Here is a 23,398-nt window from a genome sequence, read left to right as displayed (position 1 = left end):
TATGAGCTAGTGTTTTAATTGGATGTTGATTTACAAATTACCTTAAAATTGTGATGGCTTTTTTAAAGTCCCCTTGTGATGGAGGACCCGGATAGTACACTTTTTAATATTAAGGTATTTATTTGATGACCCAAATAATTCCATTTTGTTTGTGAAAGAATTTTTTAAAAAATTATCAAACATTTCTAACCCAAGGTAAGTCTTTTTATTACTCTGGTATCTGATAAATAAAATATTAAAAATCCATATAATGTAATATTCTGAGATGAAAAACAAAGAATTTTAGAGATGAAAGGGTCTTTAGACTCTTTAGAGTTCAACTAACCTAATCTGTTGTGCCATTTAAAAATCAAGTAAATTCAGCTCCAGAAAGGATAATGCATTAATGGAAGCACAACATACTCTGCCTTCATCAGAGCACATCTAAACTCCATTCCTCTAATGCCATTTTTCCAAAGGACATTGGCAAAGTTATATTGTTTCCATAAATATTTTTTAATATATTTTATTTGATCATTTCCAAGCATTATTCGTTAAAGACATAGATCATTTTCTTTTCCTCCCCCCCACCCCCCATAGCCGACGCGTAAGTCCACTGGGCATTAGATGTTTTCTTGATTTGAACCCATTGCTTTGTTGATAGTATTTGCATTAGAGTGTTCATTTAGAGTCTATCCTCTGTCATGTCCCCTCAACCTCTGTATTCAGGCAGTTGCTTTTTCTCGGTGTTTCCACTCCCATAGTTTATCCTTTGCTTATGAATGGTGTTTTTTTCTCCTGGATCCCTGCAAGTTGTTCAGGGACATTACACCGCCACTAATGGAGAAGTCCATTACGTTCGATTATACCACAGTGTATTAGTCTCTGTGTACAATGTTCTCCTGGTTCTGCTCCTCTCGCTCTGCATCACTTCCTGGAGGTTGTTCCAGTCTCCATGGAACTTCTCCACTTTATTATTCCTTTTAGCACAATAGTACTCCATCACCAACATATACCACAGTTTGTTCAGCCATTCCCCAATTGATGGGCATCCCCTCGTTTTCCAGTTTTGGGCCACCACAAAGAGCACAGCTATGAATATTTTTGTACAAGTCTTTGTGTCCATTATCTCTTTGGGGTACAGACCCAGCAGTGCTATGGCTGGGTCAAAGGGTAGATATTCTTTTGTCGCCCTTTGGGCATAGTTCCAAATTGCCCTCCAGAATGGTTGGATCAATTCACAACTCCACCAGCAATGAATTAATGTCCCTACTTTGCCACATCCCCTCCAGCATTCATTACTTTCCTTTGCTGTTATGTTAGCCAATCTGCTAGGTGTGAGGTGATACCTCAGAGTTGTTTTGATTTGCATCTCTCTGATTATAAGAGATGTAGAACACTTCTTCATGTGCTTGTTAATAGTTTTGATTTCTTTATCTGAGAACTGCCTATCCATTTCCCTTGCCCATTTATCAATTGGAGAATGGCTTGATTTTTTGTACAATTGATTTAGCTCATTATAAATATGAGTAAGTAAGCCTTTGTCAGAGGTTTCTATGAAGATTTTTTCCCAATTTGTTGTTTTCCTTCTGATTTTAGTTATATTGGTTTTGTTTGTACAAAAGCTTTTTAGTTTGATGTAGTCAAAATTATTTATTTTACATTTTGTGATTCTTTCTATATCTTGCTTGGTTTTAAAGCCTTTCCCCTCCCAAAGGTCTGACATGTATACTATTCTGTGTTTACCCAATTTACTTATGGTTTCCTTCTTTATGTTTAAGTCACTCACCCATTTTGAATTTATCTTTGTGTAGGGTGTGAGGTGTTGATCTATTCCTAGTCTCTCCCACACTGTCTTCCAATTTTCCCAGCAGTTTTTATCGAATAGTGGATTTTTGTCCCAAAAGCTGGGATCTTTGGGTTTATCGTATACTGTCTTGCTGAGGTCGCTTTCCCCCAGTCTATTCCACTGATCCTCCTTTCTGTTTCTTAGCCAGTACCAAATTGTTTTGATGACTGCTGCTTTGTAATATAGTTTAAGGTCAGGGACTGCAAGGCCCCCATCATATGTGTTTTTTTTTCATTATTTCCCTGGATATCCTTGATCTTTTGTTCTTCCAAATGAACTTTGTTATGGTTTTTTCTAAATCAGTGAAGAAGTATTTTGGTAGTTCAATGGGTATGGCACTAAATAGATAAATAAGTTTGGGTAGGATGGTCATTTTTATTATATTGGCTCGTCCTACCCATGAGCAGTTAATGTTTTTCCATTTGTTCAAGTCTAGTTTTAGTTGTGTGGCGAGTGTTTTGTAGTTGTGTTCATATAGTTCCTGTGTTTGTCTCGGGAGATAGATTCCTAGGTATTTTATTTTGTCTAAGGTGATTTTGAATGGGATTTCTCTTTCTAGTTCTTGCTGCTGAGCTGTGTTGGAGATATATAGAAAAGCTGATGATTTATGTGGGTTTATTTTGAATCCTGCAACTTTGCTAAAGTTGTTGATTATTTCAATTAGCTTTTTGGTTGAATCTCTAGGATTCTTTAAGTAGACCATCATGTCATCCGCAAAGAGTGATAACTTGGTCTCCTCCTTGCCTATTTTGATGCCTTCAATTTCTTTATCTTCTCTAATTGCTACTGCTAGTGTTTCTAGTACAATGTCAAATAGTAGAGGTGATAATGGGCATCCTTGTTTCACTCCTGATCTTATTGGGAATGCATCTAGTTTATCCCCATTGCAGATGATATTAGCTGTTGGTTTTAGATATATACTGTTTATTATTTTTAGGAATGACCCTTCTATTCCTATGCTTTCTAGTGTTTTTAATAGGAATGTGTGTTGTATTTTATCAAAGGCTTTTTCTGCATCTATTGAGATAATCATGTGGTTCTTGCTAGTTTGCTTGTTGATGTGGTCAATTATGTGGATGGTTTTCCTAATGTTGAACCAGCCCTGCATCCCTGGTATGAATCCTACTTGATCATGGTGAATGATCCTTCTGATCACTTGCTGGAGTCTTTTTGCTAGTATCCTATTTAAGATTTTTGCATCTATATTCATTAGGGAGATTGGCCTATAGTTTTCTTTCTCTGTTTTTGACCTGCCTGGTTTTGGAATCAGTACCATGTTTGTGTCGTAAAAGGAGTTTGGTAGAACTCCCTCTTTGCTTATTATGTCAAATAGTTTGTATAGTATTGGGATTAACTGTTCTCTGAATGTTTGATAGAATTCACAGGTGAATCCATCAGGCCCTGGGGATTTTTTCTTAGGAAGTTCTTTGATGGCTTGATGGATTTCAATTTCTGATATGGGATTATTTAAGAATTCTATTTCCTCTTCTGTTAGTCTAGGCAGTTTGTATTTTTGTATATATTCATCCATTTCTCCTAAATTGGTGTATTTATTGCCATATAATTGGGCAAAGTAATTTCTAATGATTGCCTTAATTTCCTCCTCATTGGAGGTGCTGTCCCCCTTTTCATCTTTAATGCTGTGAATTTGCTTTTCTTCCTTCCTTTTTTTAATTAGATTGACCAGTACTTTGTCTATTTTGTTTGTTTTTTCAAAGTACCAGCTTCTTGTCTTATTTATTAAATCAATAGTTCTATCACTTTCGATTTTATTAATTTCTCCCTTAATTTTTAGGATTTCTAATTTGGTTTTCTGCTGGGGGTTTTTAATTTGATCGCTTTCGAGTTTTTTCAATTGCATTTCCAATTGATTGATCTCTGCTCTCCCTTGTTTGTTAATATAAGCTTTCAGGGATATGAATTTGCCTCTGATTACCGCTTTGGCTGCATCCCAAAAGGTTTGAAAGGATGTTTTGCCATTGTCATTTTCCTTGATGAAATTATTAATTGTTTCTATGATTTCTTCTTTAACTAAACGGTTTTGGAGTATCATATTGTTTAATTTCCAATTGGTTTTAGATTTGGTTTTCCATGTAGCATTACTAATCATTATTTTTATTGCCTTGTGATCTGAGAAGGCTGCATTCATTATTTCTGCTTTTTTGCATTTGTGTTTCCATAAATATTTAACCAGGATAGTGGTGGGATTCTAAATCATACTATAGAAGGAACAGTTAAAGCAACTAATGGTATTTATACTAGAGAAGTGATGGCATGTAGGGAAGAGAATGATAACAATTTTCTTTAAGTATTTACCAGTTTGAAATAAGTAAATCTTTTTTTTTGCTTGGGTCTAGAGATAAATGAGTAGAAGATGTAGAGGTAGATTTGGGCTTAATATAGAGAAAGACTTTATTAAAATGAATTAGTTGTTCTACTACCTACTTATAAGCTTTAAATCACTATAAGTATTCAAAAAAGTTAAATTGAATTGGTTAGATTGAAGTATACAGTTCTTCACTTCATTTTGTCCATGATTTTTTCTCTAGTTTAAGTAATGTATCTTCTTTCACAATACGATAAACATGGAAATATGTATTCTATGATAATTCATGTACAACCTATATCATATTATAGGCTGTTTTGGGGTAGGGTGAGGGGTAGAAGAGAGGGAAAGAACATTGCTCGTCAAATGTCATAAAATGATTATTAAAAATTGTATTGACATATAACCTGGGAAAAATAAAAATAAAAAGCAAATAAATTGTAAAGTCAAATAACTTTGAAAGATTTGAGCATTCTGATCAATACACTAACATGATTCCAGAGGAGCAATGATGAGGCTTGCTATTTGACTCCTGACATAGATGTAATGGACTTCCAGAGGAAATTATGATATATATATATATAGATATATAGATATAGATATAAATATAGATATATATTTATTTTGGATTTGGTCAGCCAATACAGGAATATATATTTTTACTCAACTATACATATTTGTTACAAGGGTTTTAATTTCTTCTTTTTTCCTTTTAATTGAAAGGAGAGAAAAAATGCCTTAAAACAAGTCAAAAGAATAGACTAAAACACACGAACATCATTTTCACCATTTATAGGATATAAGAATACTATATAGGGACTAAAAATTGATATTTATGTGCAAGAACTGTAATTATCTTGGTACTTATGATTATTCCACTCAAGAATTGACTTTTGAACTTTCAATAAAACTGATAAAACATTTCTTTCACCAAAAAAGTATAGAAATGTGTTTTTTTTTTTTCCATGAGATTTTAGGAGACAAAAATATAAAATTTAGAAAAAAACATTATTTTTATTTTTTCCAAAAAAGCAAATTTAACATTTTTTGCAAAATGAATTAAAATAGATCATTGGTCTCCAAATGTATATGAAAATGATTCAAATTTACTTTCAAAGTTCAGTATTTTCCAGATGATAACATAAGAAAAGCAAACAAATAAAAACAAAAGCAAAAAAAAGAAGAGATCAAATTCAAATGTCATCAGTCAGTCTTTGAAACATTGAGTGCAAATCTCTAAGGGAGGTAGGAGTATAGTCATAGAAGGAAGGTGACCAAAAAATGCCCAGTGCTTAACACATTTCCTGACATAAAAATGCATATTAAATGTTTGTTTCATTCCTTTCCTCTGTGGATATAATCTTTTTTGCCTCCCCCAATAAAGTCTTAAGTGAATTTTATTTTAATGCTCATGAAAGTATTGAAAGGAACTGAATGCATTGGGATTCATGGGACATTGAAAGAGAGAGTAACAGCACTGAAGCTAGACAACAACTAGATCTAATCTAGGCCTATAATTTTATAGATGAGGGACCAGAAGGGTTGAATGACTTGCCTGGCCAAATTCACATAGGTAGTAACAAAGGTAGGATATGAACTCAATCTTACTTTAGCTCCGGAGCTTTTTACAATACATCCTATCTCCTCTAAATCTTGTTAAATATCAAGTAAATAGCCAACATGAATCTTCAGTATTGGTTACTATTTGGATTAAGGACCTTATATTTTCATGACATGAGGTAGACATATTTCTCTCCCAGATTCTCTCCTTCCTTGTGTGAATCTACTCCATATATATGGTAGAGAACTGGAAATTCCTCTTGTGTACACATTACCCCACGAGGCAGAAAAAGAATGCTTTTAAAGCATATAATAATAATATTATAATAATGGCTATGGTGTTTTAAGATTTACAAATGACTTTACAATATCTCATTTTATATTCACAAGAACCTCAGAATGTAAGTATTGTTTTTATTCCCATTTTACAGGTAAGGAAGCTGAGGCAGGCAAAGGTTATATATAGCTTGCCCAAGATTATAAAATTAGTAAGTATCTGAGATCAGATCTGAACTAAGATCTTCTTGTCTCCAGGTCCAGTGGATAGGTATCCCCTACTCTTTCTCGCTGACTTATTCAGTACGCCAACATCAAATTTAATTACTCCTCTTTTAGGCCACATATACATTGCCCCAGTACAAAGAAGAAAATTCCAAGAGAGCAATGATTTTTCATCATCCTATAGAAAAAACATGCTTATGTCATAATGACCTAATTTTTCTCCTGCCATATTCATTATCATGATGGGCTATAATGTTATATGTTTTTCCAGAAAAAAAAATCTAATGCTAAAATGTGATGGAGTGAGCTCTATCAGGCTTCCAAAAGCTAATTGTTAAATTTTCAGAGGAAGAATTTATACCTCAGAATTAAACAAACACTCAAAATCTGGGTTGGATTTAATTTTCTAAAAATGTTCTAGTCTTAAAAAGTTATGGTGAAAATGTTAATAATACAAATTATATTTAAAAGTGTGTCATATACATTTTTCCTCCTAGAGACCCTGCAGTTAACTCTGGGTCAGTGACCATTTGTCCCTCCCATATATGATTGTAATTGTATGCTGAGGCTGGCCATCTTCCAAGTATAAATTCCCTTAGGAGAAGTTTTTTAAAAATGGAACTCTTGGCTTTGGGGGAAAAAAAGACAACTAGTACAATTACAGCAATGCCAGGTAGAGAGCTTGAAGTACTGAGGGGGTAAAAATAGTTAAGAATTAGCAGTTCAGAAAAATATCATTTTTAGCAAAATTTGGATTTACAGCTTACTCAGTTACTAATACCATTTAGAATTCTTTCTTACATCACCAATACAAAAAAGAATTATTATCTCAATTTTAATCAATCACAATTTTCCCATAAAATGTAATTTTGATTATTTTCCTCTATAATCCTCAGAAGCTCCCTAAACTACAATGATCCATTTCATTTTATTTAAAAAACCCTTACCTTCCATCTTAGAGTCAATACTGTGTATTGGTTCCAAGTCAGACAAGAAGTAAGGGCTAGGCAATGGGGTCCCACAGCTAGGAAGTGTCTGAGGTCAGATTTGAACCAAGAATCTCCTATCTTTAGGCCTGTATCTTAATCCACTGAGCCAAGCAGCTATTCCCATAATGGTCCCCCCCCCCCCTTTTTAAGGGGAGGAATAAAGACTTACATCTCTTTGAAATGACAATTCATGTGTCAACCGAAAGACAGTTATACATAACATTTTACAATTTTGTTAAGTTTAGATATTAGACTATTAACTGAAGGCTTTGGGCCACTGAACTGCTGATAGAAGAATATCTCTCTAACGCCACTTGCCTTCCCTTTTAGTTTTTAAGTCTCTCTTTAAATGGATATTAGTTTCTTCTAGAGAGATTATTAGATTAATGATCATATAAAAATTTAAAATAACATAGATCTAAATTTATTGTGTCATTTCTTTGGTCCCCAAAAAGCTTCCCATTGACTTTTTCCTTTTCTATTTCATGTAACTGAATCAAAAGATGCCCAAACTGCTTGTGATAATTTTGTAGTGCAAGTAACCCAGTGGCATATGAAGACCAGGGATTCTGAAGCTTAATTGCTTTGGGTGGTTTCTATGTTACTGCCATTTTGTTCCCTATTTTGGTGGCCTATTGCCATGGGCTTTGGATTTCTGTCACTTCTGGGAAGCCTCCACCCATACCAATCATTTCTGTAATATTTTAAGTAAATCAAGGAAAAAAAAACAATGGCATTAATGTGCCATTTAATGGCTTACCCAAGAGAATGAGGACACAGAGAAGAATTGCAATTAAGGCTCCTGTACTTAAGCCAGCAGAGGACAGGAAGGCTTCAGCATGGCAGGTCCGCACACGCCCATCTCTCTCACATGCACATACCCTGATGGTGAGGGTGCTGCTGCTGCTGAGAGAGGGGATTCCACCATCAGAGATCATAATAGGGAGATAATACACATCCTGAATAGTTCGACTAAATCTCCTCCGCCTTGTCAGAATGCTGGCTGTGTTATCTATGACAGACATAAGCAAAACAAAATGTATTTAGTAAAGGATGGCAGCTGGTGTGCATTCCCCTTAATAAAAAATAAAAATAAAAAATCAGAGAAAGGCCTGTTTAAGTTTTACTAAAATTGGACAAAGGGTAGAAGGAAGTAAGGGTAATTTTGAGGGTGAAAATCAGTTTTGCACAGCAGATAGAATTGATCTGTCCTACTTCTGACTGCACTCTGACTCTGCAACCTCTGGAAAGGGGCAGTTTCTTAGTGCTTCAATCACTCCACAGCTAGACACTGTGGAACAAATGCTGATGTGTAGTAGGAGCAGTTGAGGGAATTTCCTCATCAGGAGTTCTCTATATTAATGAAACTTCAATTTGTTCCAAAAGGAGTTCATTATTGGACATTCTCTGAAGACTCAGTGAGAGAGAAAGTCATCATTATTTGTGATTAGTTAATTCAATTCCAAATTCTATAAAATTGGAGCAGAGAATGACAATTAAAACTAATTAAGCTGATTAAGCACTTCATGAAGGTTATGATTAGTAATAACACTAAGATATAAATACTATAAATATGATATCCATTCTGTAGATGAGAAAACTGAGGCAAAGAAAGGTTACTTAAGTTGTAAATGGATTGTGAATTTTAGATTTACTCTACCCTGTTTAGTCTAACAAAACAGGAATGTATACACCCCTACTTAAGGATTGTGTTGAGAAGGATGGCCTATGACAGACATGTGCTAGCAAATGACAAATCAGAAACAACTGACAGATCCCTTGGGCTGTCCTAAGTCAAGCTTAAGCTACCATTGGTACATGTGAGATGCAGGAAGTGATGTAAAAATGGTCTATATATTTTATGTCACTTCCTCTCTCTGCACTATTTTCACGGAGAGGTGGCTCTGGCTCTTGTGGAGGAGAGGTGGCTCATGGCAGTGTGCTGAGCATCTTGGCATCTTGGCATGGCTGCAGCTATAGTCAGGGTTTGGCGGTGAGCTTCCTTGATATAATACTGGGAGAAGCTTAGTAGCCTAGTTCAGGTGAGGCATCTTCACTGAGCTCTCTCGGAGTTTAGGCTCATCCTTTTTTTTTCCTTTAGTTTTCCTAAAAACTCCATCCTCCTAGGAGGCTCCTCATCTTGGAGGAGGCCTCGTGGCTGGAAGGTCTCTGAACTCCCCTTGGCTCATGCTAGGCCAGAGAAATCCTACATCTTTTACCCTCTCTCTTTTTAATTCCTTCTCTCTATATTAATTAAACCACCATAAAATTTCCAAACTGACTTGGGTATTTTATTTGGGATTTGAATTAAATCCCTGGTAACCAATTAAATTTATATTCAGTCTCAACCCTAAATTTACCCTTAAAGTCTGAACATTTAGAAGGTAGGATTTAGTGCCAGGTCTGCTGTCACAAATACTTCAGCTCAAATCTGGCCTCAGACACTTTCTAGATGTGTGACTTTGGGCAAGTCACTTTTACTGCTTTTTGCCTCATTTTCCTCCTTTGTAAAAATAGTAGAACTACCTCCCAGATTGCTGTGAGGATCAAATGAAATGATAATTGTAAAATATTTAGCTTAATGCCTGGCATATAATCAGCATTATATAAATGTTATCTATTGTTATCATCCTGACTATGTTGATGCATCTGGCTCTGGGCTAAGATATCCTAATGGAGAAGTCAGATCAGTATCATGACATTTCAGCACAAATTTTTCTTAGAAATTCTTTGCCCTACCATGGTAAGTAGAAATTTTGAGCCAAATTAAAAAAAAAAAACAACTCTACAGGAAAATATTGGTGAGAGGTAACTATATTACAGACACTGCTATAGCATTAGAATTGCCTCCTCATATTATGTTGTACATTGTAAAAGTGGCATCAATGGATTTTTGCTTCTTGTCAGGGGTTTCTTGATTTATTTGCTAGCTGTGTTAAAACAGGAAATCCTTTTGGTCCCCCTGAACCCCTTCTAGTTATTAAAGTAAAGTTATAAATAAGTAATATAATGTGACAATAGCAGTAAGATTGCAAAGGGGAACCTAGAAGTCACTTACAGATTGCTCCAGGGATAAAAGGATCATAATTTGTAAACTGTATCACCTATTACCTAAAATTCACATCTTGAGACTATGTGCTAAATTAAGGAAAATTACCTGGGCTTTATTGTCAGGGTCTTTTGGTCTTCTAAACCATAAACCTCAAATGAGCTCCAGACATTTATAGAAAGACCAGTAGAACAGCAAATGTTGCTGGTAAGTTTGAAATGATGTGGATATATTAATGAATTAATTTCAAGGTGGTACAGATAAGAATTAGTCCATTCCCAACCAAAACCTTAAAAAATGAGACTGCAAAGTTTACCCCACTCGACCCAGCATCCTTCCGTTTCCTAAAGGTCCATCCATGTTGCTTGGATGCTCCCAATTCTGATCTGTGGCTGTTATGGAAGTGATTCTTCTTTTCCTTGTTCTTTTTCCCTCCACCTGCCTTCATCCACCAAGCCTAGTTTCTGTGTTGTCTGCCTCTGCCACTTTTTATCTCTAAAATCTTTTGCCCTTGGAATCTCTGTGCTTTGTAAAACTATGATGGAAAAATTATTTTCTGTTTCTATCTTGGTCTTTCCCAGTGAGTACCCAAAGACCTGGATATGCCTGGCCCTATTTAATAATTCCATAAATTAATTTGCAGTTCACTGGCTATGTGGCCATGGTTAGGTCACTTAATCTCTTTAAGCTTCAGTTTATTTGTATGTAATTGGGGATGATAATACTTGACCTTACTATCTCACAGTTCATTGTGAGATCACTTTGTAAATCTTTAGACACAAATATAACCCAGACAAATGTGATTCTTCTTCTCCCTCAGCACTCTGGAAATTAATTAGCTATTTAAGCTCCAAAGTAAGGGTCAGGCATAATATGGAAGTAAAGAGGAAAGGGATCTAGAAGGTTCAAATACACTCTTTACTTATCTTCCCATTCAGAAACAGAGTTGATATACTTGCCTGTTGCTGTTTTTCCATCCACATTTCCTAATCTCCTTCTCTTTGGAGTATTTTTTTTTTCAAGTACGGGTCAGAGACTCAACTGACCTGGTGCTCAGAAGCAAAGCACTGGACAAATCTGCCAGAGGTAGCTAGAGACATATAGGCTACCCAGAGGCATTCTGGGATTCTTCACAAAGGAGGGTACATTGGTCCTGCTAAGGCCTATAGAGCATCATGATTCATTACTAGAAACAATCTGACAGAAAGAGACTGCCTGACAACTGAATATAACATGCTTTAATAAGAAAAATAATTAAATATTTTTAAAATTAATTTTTTAACGAAAAAAGTGAATTTAAAAACACTTTCTACCTGCCTATATAGGTTAAGTATTTAGATATACTCAGAAACACACCTGTCACCCACATATCACTTAATTCTCTTTGTCTCAGTTTCCTCATCTGTAAAATGGCCTCAATGGGAAATGGCAAATCACTCTGGTATCTTTGCCAACAAAACCCAAAGTGGGGTCATAAAGAGTCAGATAGGACTGAAAAACAACACATATGTTTTGGCCTAGAGATGGGATTCCTTTGGTATAGGGAGCTCACTGTGAGAAACTCCCTTTACCAAATCAGATCTTCACAATCTTTTTTTAAAAATTTTTTTTGAATTAATTTATTTAGTCAATTTAGAACATTATTACTTGGTTACAATAATCACATTACTTCCCTCCTTCCCCTCCAACCACCCTTCCTGCAGCTGATGCACAATTTCATTGGGTATTACTTGTGTCCTTGATCAGAACCTATTTCCATGTTGTTGGTGTTTGCATTAGAATGTTCATTTAGAGTCTACCTCGCCAGCCATTTTCCCTCTACCCATGTATTCAAGCAGTTGTTTTTCTTCTGTGTTTTTACTCCCACAGTTTTTCTTCTGAATGTGGATAGTGTTTTTTCCTCATAGATCCCTCCAGGGTTGTTCAGGATCATGGCATTGCCACTAATGGAGAAGTCCATTACATTCAGTTATACCACAGTGTATCAGTCTCTTTGTACAATGTTTTCCTTGTTCTGCTCCTCTCGCTCTGCATCACTTCCTGGAGGTTGTTCCAGTCTCCATGGAATTCCTCCACTTTATTATTCCATTTAGCACAATAGTATTCCATCACCAACATATACCACAATTTGTTCAGCCATTCCCCAATTGAAGGGCATCCCCTCATTTTCCAATTTTTGGCCACCACAGAGAGCGCAGCTATGAATATTTTTGCACATGTCTTTTTCCTTATTATATCTTTGGGGTACAAGCCCAGCAGTGATATGGCTGGATCAAAGGGCAGACAGTCTTTTATCACCCTTTGGGCATAGTTCCAAATTGTCCTCCAGAATGGTTGGATCAATTCACAACTCCACCAGCAATGCATTAATGTCCCTACTTTGCCACATCCCCTCCAGCATTCATTACTTTCCTTTGCTGTCATGTTAGCCAATCTGCTAGGTGTGAGGTGATACCTCAGAGTTGTTTTGATTTGCATCTCTCTGATTATCAGAGATTTCAAACACTTTTTCATGTGCTTATTCATAGTTTTGATTTCTTTAACTGAAAATTCCCCATTCATGTCCCTTGCCCAATTATCAATTGGAGAATGGCTTGAATTTTTGTACAATTGGTTTAGCTCTTTATAAATTTGAGTAATTAGACCTTTGTCAGAAGTTTTTGTAATGAAGATTGTTTCCCAATTTGTTGCTTCCCTTCTAATTTTGGATGCATTAGTTTTGTTTGTACAAAACCTTTTAAATTAGATATAATCAAAATTATTGATTTTACATTTTGTGATTTTTTCTAGCTCTTGCTTGGTTTTAAAGTCTTTCCTTTCCCAAAGATCTGACATGTAAACTATTCTGTGTTCACTAATTTGCTTATAGTTTCCTTCTTTATATTCAGGTCATTCACCCATTCTGAGTTTATCTTGGTGTAGGGTGTGAGATGTTGCAGATCTTCACAATCTTACAGTGTTATCTGGAGCACTGATTAAGTAATTCAGCCATGATCACACAATTAGTTCACATCAGAGATAGAATTTGAATCCAGACCTCTTGAGAATTAGGGTAGCTTAATAATAGTAACAGGGAGGAGGAGGAGGAGGAGGAGGAGGAGGAGGAGACAAAGAAGAAGAAGAAGAAAACATTTCTATAGCCATATAATGCCTCTGCCAGGTACTATGCTAAGTTCTTTATAAATATATTTCATTTGATCCTCACAACAATCCTGGAAAGTGGGTGCTTTACCAATCCCCTAAAATGGAAGCAAAATGAGGTTGTGAGTTGCCTGTTTAAGATTGGATTAGAACTCAGGTCTTCTTGACCCCAGGCCCAGTGGTCTACGTATTTTACCACCTAGCCACCTATTGAACATAGATTTAGAACTGGAAGAGACCTCAAACTTATCTATTTCAAACCTCTCTCTTAAGATAGTGGAAACTTGCGCAAAGGAATGTAAAGTGATTTCTCCAAGGTCCAACAGGTACCAGAACAAAAATTAAGACCCAGGTCCTCTCAAACAAGTCGAATTTCTTTTTCTTCCTACCAAGCTTTCCATGGTACCAGAGGTAGGTAGCACAGTGTGAATAGAATGACAGCTTGGAGTCAGGAAAAAGGTAGTTGAATCCAGTCTCAGGCATTTACTAGCTGTGTGACTCTGAGTCAGTCATTTAACTCTGCTTCATTTTCCTCTTCTGGAAAATAAGCTGGAGAAGCAAATGGTAAATCACTCCAGTCTCTTTGCCATGAAACCCCCAAATGATGTCAGGAAGAGTCAGATCCTACTGAAAAAAAAACCAACTAAACAACAAAGAGGCTGCCTCTCTGACACTGTGTTTTCTGTGACCCAAGGATTTAGAGACTACATTGCCAAGGTAGCAATATTTTTAAGACCCTAAAATCCAACATTTTTATTCAACATTCAGTGGCTTATTTTGTAGCTTTTCTTCAGAGTATTTGTTCTGTCTTATTATCTTGTCACTCCCTTAGACTGACATAGTAACTATTGAGGTCAGAGAGATCCACATTACATTCATGACATTATATTCAGAAAGACTATTTCTTTAGGCCATAGTGGATCCGAGCCTGTATGTTCTAATCTCAGTCTGCCAACCTCAGAATCTCATCAAATTCCATAGCTCAGAGGTCTTATCTTGCCTGCCAACTTAATTGGAAAAGAACGAAGAGTCTCACAAGGTTTACTGGAGAAGAGGATAAAATGTCTAGTTCTTTGATATATTTATAGAGTGCTACATTTAATAAAATATTATATATAAAAAACCCAAATACAGCATTGTATCCTGGCTAATTGCTAATACCTGGAGAGTTTGTCATAGGGGGAGAAAGGAGTCCGAAGGAGGCAGACAAGCCAGCTCAATAGTAGAGTTCCAGAATAGCTGCCAGGAAAGTAGAGTCCCAAAAACCTGGCCAGTGATCACAGAATTTGAGAAATTTTTGAATATTCAGGTCAAAGGTTTCTGTGTGTTTGTGAATTAAGTTTAATGATTGCTTAAAGAGGGTGGGATGCTGCCTAGCTGGACATACTAGTACTTTGTTTCTAAAACTTAAGTGGAAAAGCAGAAATAGCAGAGAGCCAGAACAGAATGAAGAAAACAAATTAAGGAAATCCTTTCTGCAGTGCAGAGGCATAGAAAATAGGTATAGGTTAAAATTCCTGTTTCGAGAAGTAATTGCAGGAGTTTTCAGAGTAACCATTGTAAACCTTAAAATTTCTTAGACTTATGAATGTTGGAAATTTCCCCATTGGGAAATTTCATACTTGAAAAATTTCCTATTGATAGTAAGAACTCTATTGGAATGTGAAAACCCTTGGCATGGGAGGGTCCTTCTCCTCCCTACTTAAGACTACTTTTGGACAGAAACCTTTTGCTAAACAATGGAAAGGGCTTTGACCTATGCTTAAGCATAGAACAGGAAGTTCTTTGAGTCATGATTGATTTTAGAATTGATACAATAGAGATATTTGGAATGACAGAACCAGGTCTTGGAACTTACAATCTCCACCCTACTCAGTCTAACAGGATTTAGGAAGGGCTGCAGCATAGATCAAGATTTAATTATTTGAGAATATGACCTACAACAGACATGTGCAAAGGAAACAGACCTCTGGGCAGTCCTGGGTTAAGCTAGAGCCACCGTTGGCACAGGGGAGACATCTACAGTGATTGGTAGATGTGAGAACTGAGGGGAGGGGACTTAGATGGTTTCCTTAAAGATAGCGGGGTCTGAGGAGAGAAGGAGGAGGTTTTGCTCTGAGCAAGGTGGCTCTGAAGGAGGACTGAGGAGATTGCTCTGTGGGAGGACCAGGAGAGAAGGCTGGCTCTGAAGGAGGAGAATTCTCTGGAAACATTTCTTGAAAGGAGGCTCTCTTGAAGGTGGAGCCTGAGGTTGGCATGAGAAGCCTTACCTAGAGAGATCTTGGGTGAGTGATAAAACCAACTGACTGATTTATTCATTCTTATTCCTTTCTTACTTTCTCTCTTTTTCTATTGATTAATCAGTGTATTATAAATTAAATTTCTCTATAAAACTCAGTTGGCTTGGGCATATTCATAAATTGGGAATATATTCCCTGGGGACCATCTTATATTTATATAAAACCAAGACACAGTAGAAAACATATTTCAGCGGTCATAATTGATATATATATTTCCCTTGCTCCCAAACATTTTAATTTTTCACACCACAGGGTAGTTCCATTTGAGATCAAGAAGTGAAGGTACAGGTGCAATGGTTAAAATAACCTGCTTATTTGACCTGTGCAATGTTTTTTCTTCCTCCTAGAAGCACTCACCAACCATATGTACAATTTGGATTATCTGCTTGGAGTTGAACTGACCAGCACAATGGAAGCATTGATTTATGGATATTAGTGACACAGAGATTGTGGCATGGCTGTGGAGGTGGGATGTTGAGGTAGAAGAGAGAAGCAGGAGACTGGCTCAGGGTAACATAATGGAGAGTGAGTATTTACCAAGGTGAGAGAGAGAAAGAAAAGAGGGCATGGAAGATACAACCAAAAAAGAGACTGATTAAAAGTTAAGAAGGCAGATGGCTGGTTGGAGACATCCATTCTACTCTTCAGCAAAAGGATTATTGATTTAGTGCTGGAAGGGACTTTTAAAGATCATCTACTATAAAAATACTAAAAATAACTTACTGTAAATCTACAAACATGATTTGTAAAGAGTATCCACTTTTAAAGCTCATCATGACAGGCAATCCCATTATTTACAGAAAATAAGAATGTGAAGCCCTGGGAGAACTAAGTGAATTGAGGCACGTCACATGGAGAATGGTAGTCACAGGTAGAACTTATACCTATTTCCCTGACTCCAGATGTTCTTTCCACTAACTCATGTCAAGGAACACCAGCATGACTGGTGTGGTGGCAGAGTAAGGAAACCATTGCACATCTTATAAAGAGAGCAACTTTTGAATGGCAAGATATTAGATGTGGCAGCAGCCAGCCAGCCCCTAGGAAAAAGCCATCCCTAATTATTTCCCAAGGATGCTCATCAGTAAGTGGGCTATTTAAGGCAACATTAGAGTCATTATACTGACCCACTTAGGTCTGGAGAAGCCAGAGGAAACAAAGTATGACATATATAACAGTTCAGGAAATTTGGAAAACATCTCAGATGCACAAATGATCATGAAAAAGTGTTAGATTGGGGGTGGAGGGGTGGTCATCATTCTCCTTTCTCCCTCTGCATTATTGCAACCTCTTATGATTTATTTTCTCAGGCTTCAGAAGTCAGATAATGTGCTTTATTATTCATGCTGGGGTAACCAGGGATGCTAGCTAGGGTCAGAGGCCTGTTTTATCTTATGTGTCTGTGGGTGCTAATAGCTACAGGGATCATTACTCTTCCTTCTCAGGTACCAATGGAAATCTGTCTGTGACTTGAAATGGCCCTGGTACCACTGAAGACCATCTACCTGTAACTGTTGCATTGAGGCTTTCTTTGCTATTGACATAAGAGGAAGAACTGAGGAAAGGAGGAAATACATTATAAGGAAACAAGGAAGCAATCAATCATCACTAGGAATAATTAGATTTTAAAGATGTGCAAACAAGATTGTTTATAGCTTATGTCTTTGTATCAAGAATGAACAAATTTTTTTGTTGGATTAAAGAAAAAAACAGCTGATTGGTAAGCAAAGAAGCTAACCACACATATAGGGACTTTAACTAGCCTGGAATATTTCAAAGATTGTTCAGTTTCCTGAAGTGATCCAGAGCTCCAATTGAAGAGCAGACCCTGAACAAGATGAGAGGGAGGGGGGGTGGCATGTGAGGATGAGAGTGAGCCAGGAGTAGACAAGGGTTAGCACTAATCAACAAAATACAGGCACAGATGGATAGGAAAGATAAAACCAGTAAGGAAGGAAGCAGCTTTTAGAACTTTGAACCTTGACAGAAAAAGAATGCTGGTGATAAACATAACAAATGACTTGCAGTAACTGAGACTTGTGAATTTGCCCATTACCACATGAACTTCATTGCCATTGTACAGTACTTTCATTTTCAGTCTTCTCTTCCAAGAGCTTTTGTGTTTAATAGAGGAGCATCCTCACAGATGGATTCACAAATGAATTCTATCAAACATTCAAAGAACAACTAATCCCAATATTATACAAACTATTTGACAGAATAAGCAAAGAAGGAGCTCTACCAAATTCATTTTATGACACAAATATGGTACTGATTCCAAAGCCAGGCAGGCCAAAAACAGAGAAAGAAAACTACAGACCAATATTCTTAATGAACATAGATGCAAAAATCTTAAATAGGATACTAGCAAAAAGACTCCAGCAAGTCATCACGAAGGTTATTCACTATGATCAGGTGGGATTTATATCGGGAATGCAAGGATGGTTCAATGTTAGAAAAACCATCCATATAATTGACCATATTAACAAGCAAACTAACAAAAATCACTTGATTATCTCAATAGATGCAGAAAAAGCATTTGACAAAATACAACACTCATTCCTATTGAAAACACTAGAAAGTATAGGAATAGAAGGGACTTTAGATTTGGATTAACATCTCACATCCTACACCAAGATAAACTCAGAATGGGTGAATGACCTGAATATAAAGAAGGAAACTATAAGCAAATTAGGCAAACATAGAGTAGTATACTTGTCAGATCTTTGGGAAAGGAAAGACTTTAAAACTAAGCAAGAGCTAGAAAAAATCACAAAATGTAAAATCAATAATTTTGATTACATCTAATTTAAAAGGTTTTGTACAAACAAAACTAATGCATCCTAAATTAGAAGAGAAGCAACAAATTGGGAAACAATCTTCATTACAAAAATCTCTGACAAAGGTCTAATTACTCAAATTTATAAAGAGCTAAACCAATTGTACAAAAATTCAAGCCATTCTCCAATTGATAAATGGGCAAGGGACATGAATGGGGAATTTTCAGTTAAAGAAATCAAAACTATGAATAAGTACATGAAAAAGTGTTTGAAATCTCTGATAATCAGAGAGATGCAAATCAAAACAACTCTGAGGTATCACCTCACACCTAGCAGATTGGCTAACATAACAGCAAAGGAAAGCAATGAATGCTGGAGGGGATGTGGCAAAGTAGGGACATTAATGCATTGCTGGTGGAGTTGTGAATTGATCCAACCATTCTGGAGGACAATTTGGAACTATGCCCAAAGGGTGATAAAAGACTGTCTGCCCTTTGATCCAGCCATATCACTGCTGGGCTTGTACCCCAAAGATATAATAAGGAAAAAGACATGTGCAAAAATATTCATAGCTGCGCTCTCTGTGGTGGCCAAAAATTGGAAAATGAGGGGATGCCCTTCAATTGGGGAATGGCTGAACAAATTGTGGTATATGTTGGTGATGGAATACTATTGTGCTAAATGGAATAATAAAGTGGAGGAATTCCATGGAGACTGGAACAACCTCCAGGAAGTGATGCAGAGCGAGAGGAGCAGAACAAGGAAAACATTGTACACAGAGACTGATACACTGTGGTACAATCAAAGGTAATGGACTTCTTCATTAGTGGTAATGCAGTGACCCTGAACAACCTGGAGGAATCTACAAGAAAAACCACTATCCACATTCAGAGGAAACACTGTGGGAGTAAAAACACTGAGGAAAGGCAACTGCTTGAATACATGGATCGAAGGGATATGGTTGGGGATGTAGACTCTAAATGAATATCATAATACAAAAAAACAACAACATGGAAACAGGTTCTCTTCAAGGACACATGTGAAATTGTGCATCAGCTGCTGGAAGGGTGGGTGGAGGGGAGGGAGGGAAATAAAGTAATTATTGTAACCAAAACATAAAATTAAAAAAAAATAGAGGAGCATATCCTCTGCTTGGGAGAAATGTTTTATACCAACTCTATTTACATTATGATTTTAGTAAATGCCTTTGTTAAAAGCCAAGTGATAATGCTGATTGACAATCAATGGGAAGAATATCAATGAAGGGCCTACAAATGAAACTCAGCACTTCAAATCATTCCTAGAAACCTGAGATTAATAGTAATTAGCTATTCTCTAGAGGTATGATCCATCATCGTGAATGAAAGTTGGGAAAGTTGACTGCGGTATAACTATTAGCCTTTTCCTATAAAGAATATATTTGTAACTTCAGAACAATAAGTAGCTTCCCTTAAGCCCCCAAACACTGCATTCTCAGGTATTAGAAGGAATGAGGAAACCTCGTCCATAGAGGAAGGACATGGCCCATTTGGGGGCATCTCTGTACTGAAGGCTAGGGAAGATAGACAGACAGATAGAGATAGATAGAGACATAGATTGAAATAGATAGATAGATTGACAGACAGGAAGATAGACAGACATATATTGATAGCAATAGATTGAAAGATAGACAGACAGACTGATAGAGATAGACAGGCAGAAAGATAGATAGATAGATTGATAGAGACACAGAGAGATAATAGATATATAGATAGATAGATAGGCAGACATATAGGTAGACATAGACTGATAGCGATAGATAGATACATGGATAGATAGATTGTTAGAGAGAGAGACAGACAGACAGATAGACAGATAGATAGACAGATAGATAGATAGATAGATAGATAGATAGATAGATAGATAGATAGATAAAAATATGGATAGATGGATAGATAGATAGATAGATAGATAGATGATAGATAGATGGATAGATAGATAGATAGATAGATAGATAGATAGATAGATAGATAATCTTACATGGCTTATTAGGAAGTGTGCTAGCTAGCTTCTTGTAGTATGCATCTGTGAGGCTGCTAAGAAGTATGAAGCCAGTGACTGTTAGTTACCTATTTCTGTTGATTTACCTTAGAACAAATATTATCAGATCAAAGACGGGAGAAGATGAAGTATATCACGAATCACTCAGGTCTTAATTGGAAATTAAGGGTACAGAAAAAAGAATGTTCAACTTTTCTTCCTGTCAGAATTTGGGAATATAGAAGAAACTGGGTGACATTTGATATATTTCCTCTGGAGTCAGAGAAAATGGATTCAAATGCCACCACCAGCATTTATTAACCAGAAAAACTCCTTCACCTCCTTGGACCTCGGTTTCATCATCTGTAAAATTGGTTGGCTTAGTTAGACTAGATGGCTTCTGTGTACCATTCAAACTCTAAAGCTATGATTATAGGATATAGATAATGAACAGTGCCTATAAAAATAATGCCAGAGATCAATATTTGCTTTTTTGGATCATGTATTTAACTATTACACCAATACATTCCTGACAAGCAATGGTGTCCATCTCACAAAAAAGAAAAGAATGTGTTTGATGTGTTAATCTAAATCAAGACAGCTTTAAAATGGAAATTGAAAAGGAAGAAGAAAAATACTCAGGTAAAAAATATTAAGCTAAAGAATATAGAGGATTAAGTGTATGGCATAGAAAAAGAACAATAGAGATATTGAGGAATTATTTCACAAGAGAAAATTGGGAAGATAAATCATAATCTTAGGAGATAATGGGATTTATAGAATTTGAAGTTGTGAAACAGCTTGACCTACTAGAGATAGCATTTGACTTGGAGGCAGAAAGACCCGAGTTCAAATCCTGACCTGTACTTACTAACCATATGATTCTAAGAAAGTTTCAACCATTGTTTCTTCACCTATAAAATGAGGATTATAATAGCAACTACCTTCTAGAATTGCTGGGATAATAAAATAAGATTTCACATGTGTGATGCATATATAAAACTATATATGTATATATACATATGTAGTTTCACAAACCTCAAAGTATAGTTATTTTTATTAGTATTAAAACTACTGGAATATACTACTATATATTAAAATTAATAGATTTCAATGACTCAGAGACATAAGGAGAATCTCATGACCTGATATTCTAAAAGAAAAATTGGCTCCAAAGGGATTAGAGACTCTTAAGAATTAAATTCTGACAATCAAGTTAGAAAATTATTCTGCTGTAAAAGAAAAGGGGAAGGCATCTAAAGAGATACGGCTCTCATATATGACCTCCAATTTTTTAAAGTACACCTATTAGAAATGAAAGCAAGAATAAGTATCAGAGGGCTAATATAAAAGAGAAGCATGATCCTCTACGAGTGTCAAGAATAGAATAGTTTATTATGATCTGAAGGTTTTTAATAAATTCTATGGAGCATTACAAATAGGATTCTTTTTGGATTTACTGGCAATAAGAAAGAAATCAAGAAAGGACAGATGAAAATATATGATAATAGATGACAAATAATACAGAATTACTTAATTGTTATTTTTCTTTTTTGTTTTATTAACCAAAGAAAACATTTTTATTCCCCTCCTTCCCCCCAAAAAAACTTTTCTGATGTGTGGAAGATTTAATACAGAATTTGGAATGAACAGGTCATAGTCCTGTGTCCCATTGGTACAACTAGAAAATGACTGACCCTCCCTACATAATTCCTGAGACTGGTTCTATTGTGAAGGCCAGATAGATCTGCACCAGGAAGAGCCATTTCAGGGCAGGAAGACCCAAGATAAAACACACTCTTCACCTCAGTTAGATGTTGCTTTGACTGTTAAGAGTGGACTTAGTATACTTTTTTAAAAGAACAAAAGGAAAAGGCTTTCACACAGCATTCTTTGCTTGACAAATGTCAGAGAATTTATACACTGGAGAAACCTCTGGAATGGATGAAAAGTTAAAACTATTACAAGTCAGAGAATCTGTACTAAAGAGAAATCCTATGAGTATAACAATAAGAAATAGAGGATTCTCGTCCAGTGACAGGAGAAAGGTCACTGTGTACAAAGAGAATAATAAAAGATATATGTGCAATTAATAAATGAGATCTCTCTGAGATAATGTTTTTACTTATATTTCTAGAAAAAATATAATCTAGGCAATTGGGTTCTATTAAAGTTGGTTTTTTATAGGATAATAATGAAAACAGTAAAAAATGAACGAAATTGAGAAATAAAAACCTTTGGATGTGAATTGTGCAAAATGGAAATTAAATTGAGGTAGAAAATAATAATATGTTATCTTAGACCATTTGATATTGATACAATGAAGGAAATGGTGAAAACACTATATGTTAGGAAATACTTTTGAAAATAATGATAATGAAAGAAAAGGCATTGTGTATTGGTTTGAGAAATATATTAAGAGCTGGTCTTGGAGTCACAAAGATCCAAGGTCAAATCTCACTACTCACTTTTATAATCCTTGAAAATTTAGGCTTAGGATTTGTAGGACAGGTAATGATCTGTCATGGCAGAAGGAGCTTCCTCACTTTTTTATATAAAGTGTATGAAGCATAGTCATACACCCTCTTTTTGAAAATTAGTAGTGATAGGGAACCCACTGTTTCCCAAGGAAGCCTATTTCACTATTGGACAGGGAATGGGGACAGAGACTAGAATAACTAACATAATATATAATTCAACAAAATTTAAAAGTTAAAAATAAATTCTTGTTCTCAAGCTTTCAAAATGAATGATCAAAAACAAGATAGGGAGCATTGGCTAAACTTCAGTTTAATTGAAAATAACCTAAACATTTTAGTGAATTGAAAGTTAAATATTGGTCAATAAAGTATTTGGGATTAGAAAAATATTTAATTTTAAGATAGGGAATACTTAACTAGACGAT

The 23,398-nt window shown here is 35.8% G+C and overlaps 1 protein-coding gene across 8 annotated transcripts in view; it reads right to left on the bottom strand.

The window, feature by feature from the left end:
• CDH18 (cadherin 18) overlaps positions 1-23,398 on the bottom strand; it is a 1,512,838-nt gene that overhangs the window by 12,506 nt on the left and 1,476,934 nt on the right. For all 8 annotated transcript variants that reach the window (XM_056824266.1, XM_056824267.1, XM_056824271.1 and 5 more), the window contains one exon: positions 7,965-8,216. In XM_056824266.1, the coding sequence (XP_056680244.1) occupies positions 7,965-8,216 (252 nt within the window). The remainder of the gene's footprint in view (positions 1-7,964; positions 8,217-23,398) is intronic.

Source organism: Monodelphis domestica, chromosome 3, assembly GCF_027887165.1.
Source record: "Monodelphis domestica isolate mMonDom1 chromosome 3, mMonDom1.pri, whole genome shotgun sequence".
Classification (NCBI taxonomy): Eukaryota; Metazoa; Chordata; class Mammalia; order Didelphimorphia; family Didelphidae; genus Monodelphis; species Monodelphis domestica.
This window is presented reverse-complemented; position numbering and strand designations above follow the sequence as displayed.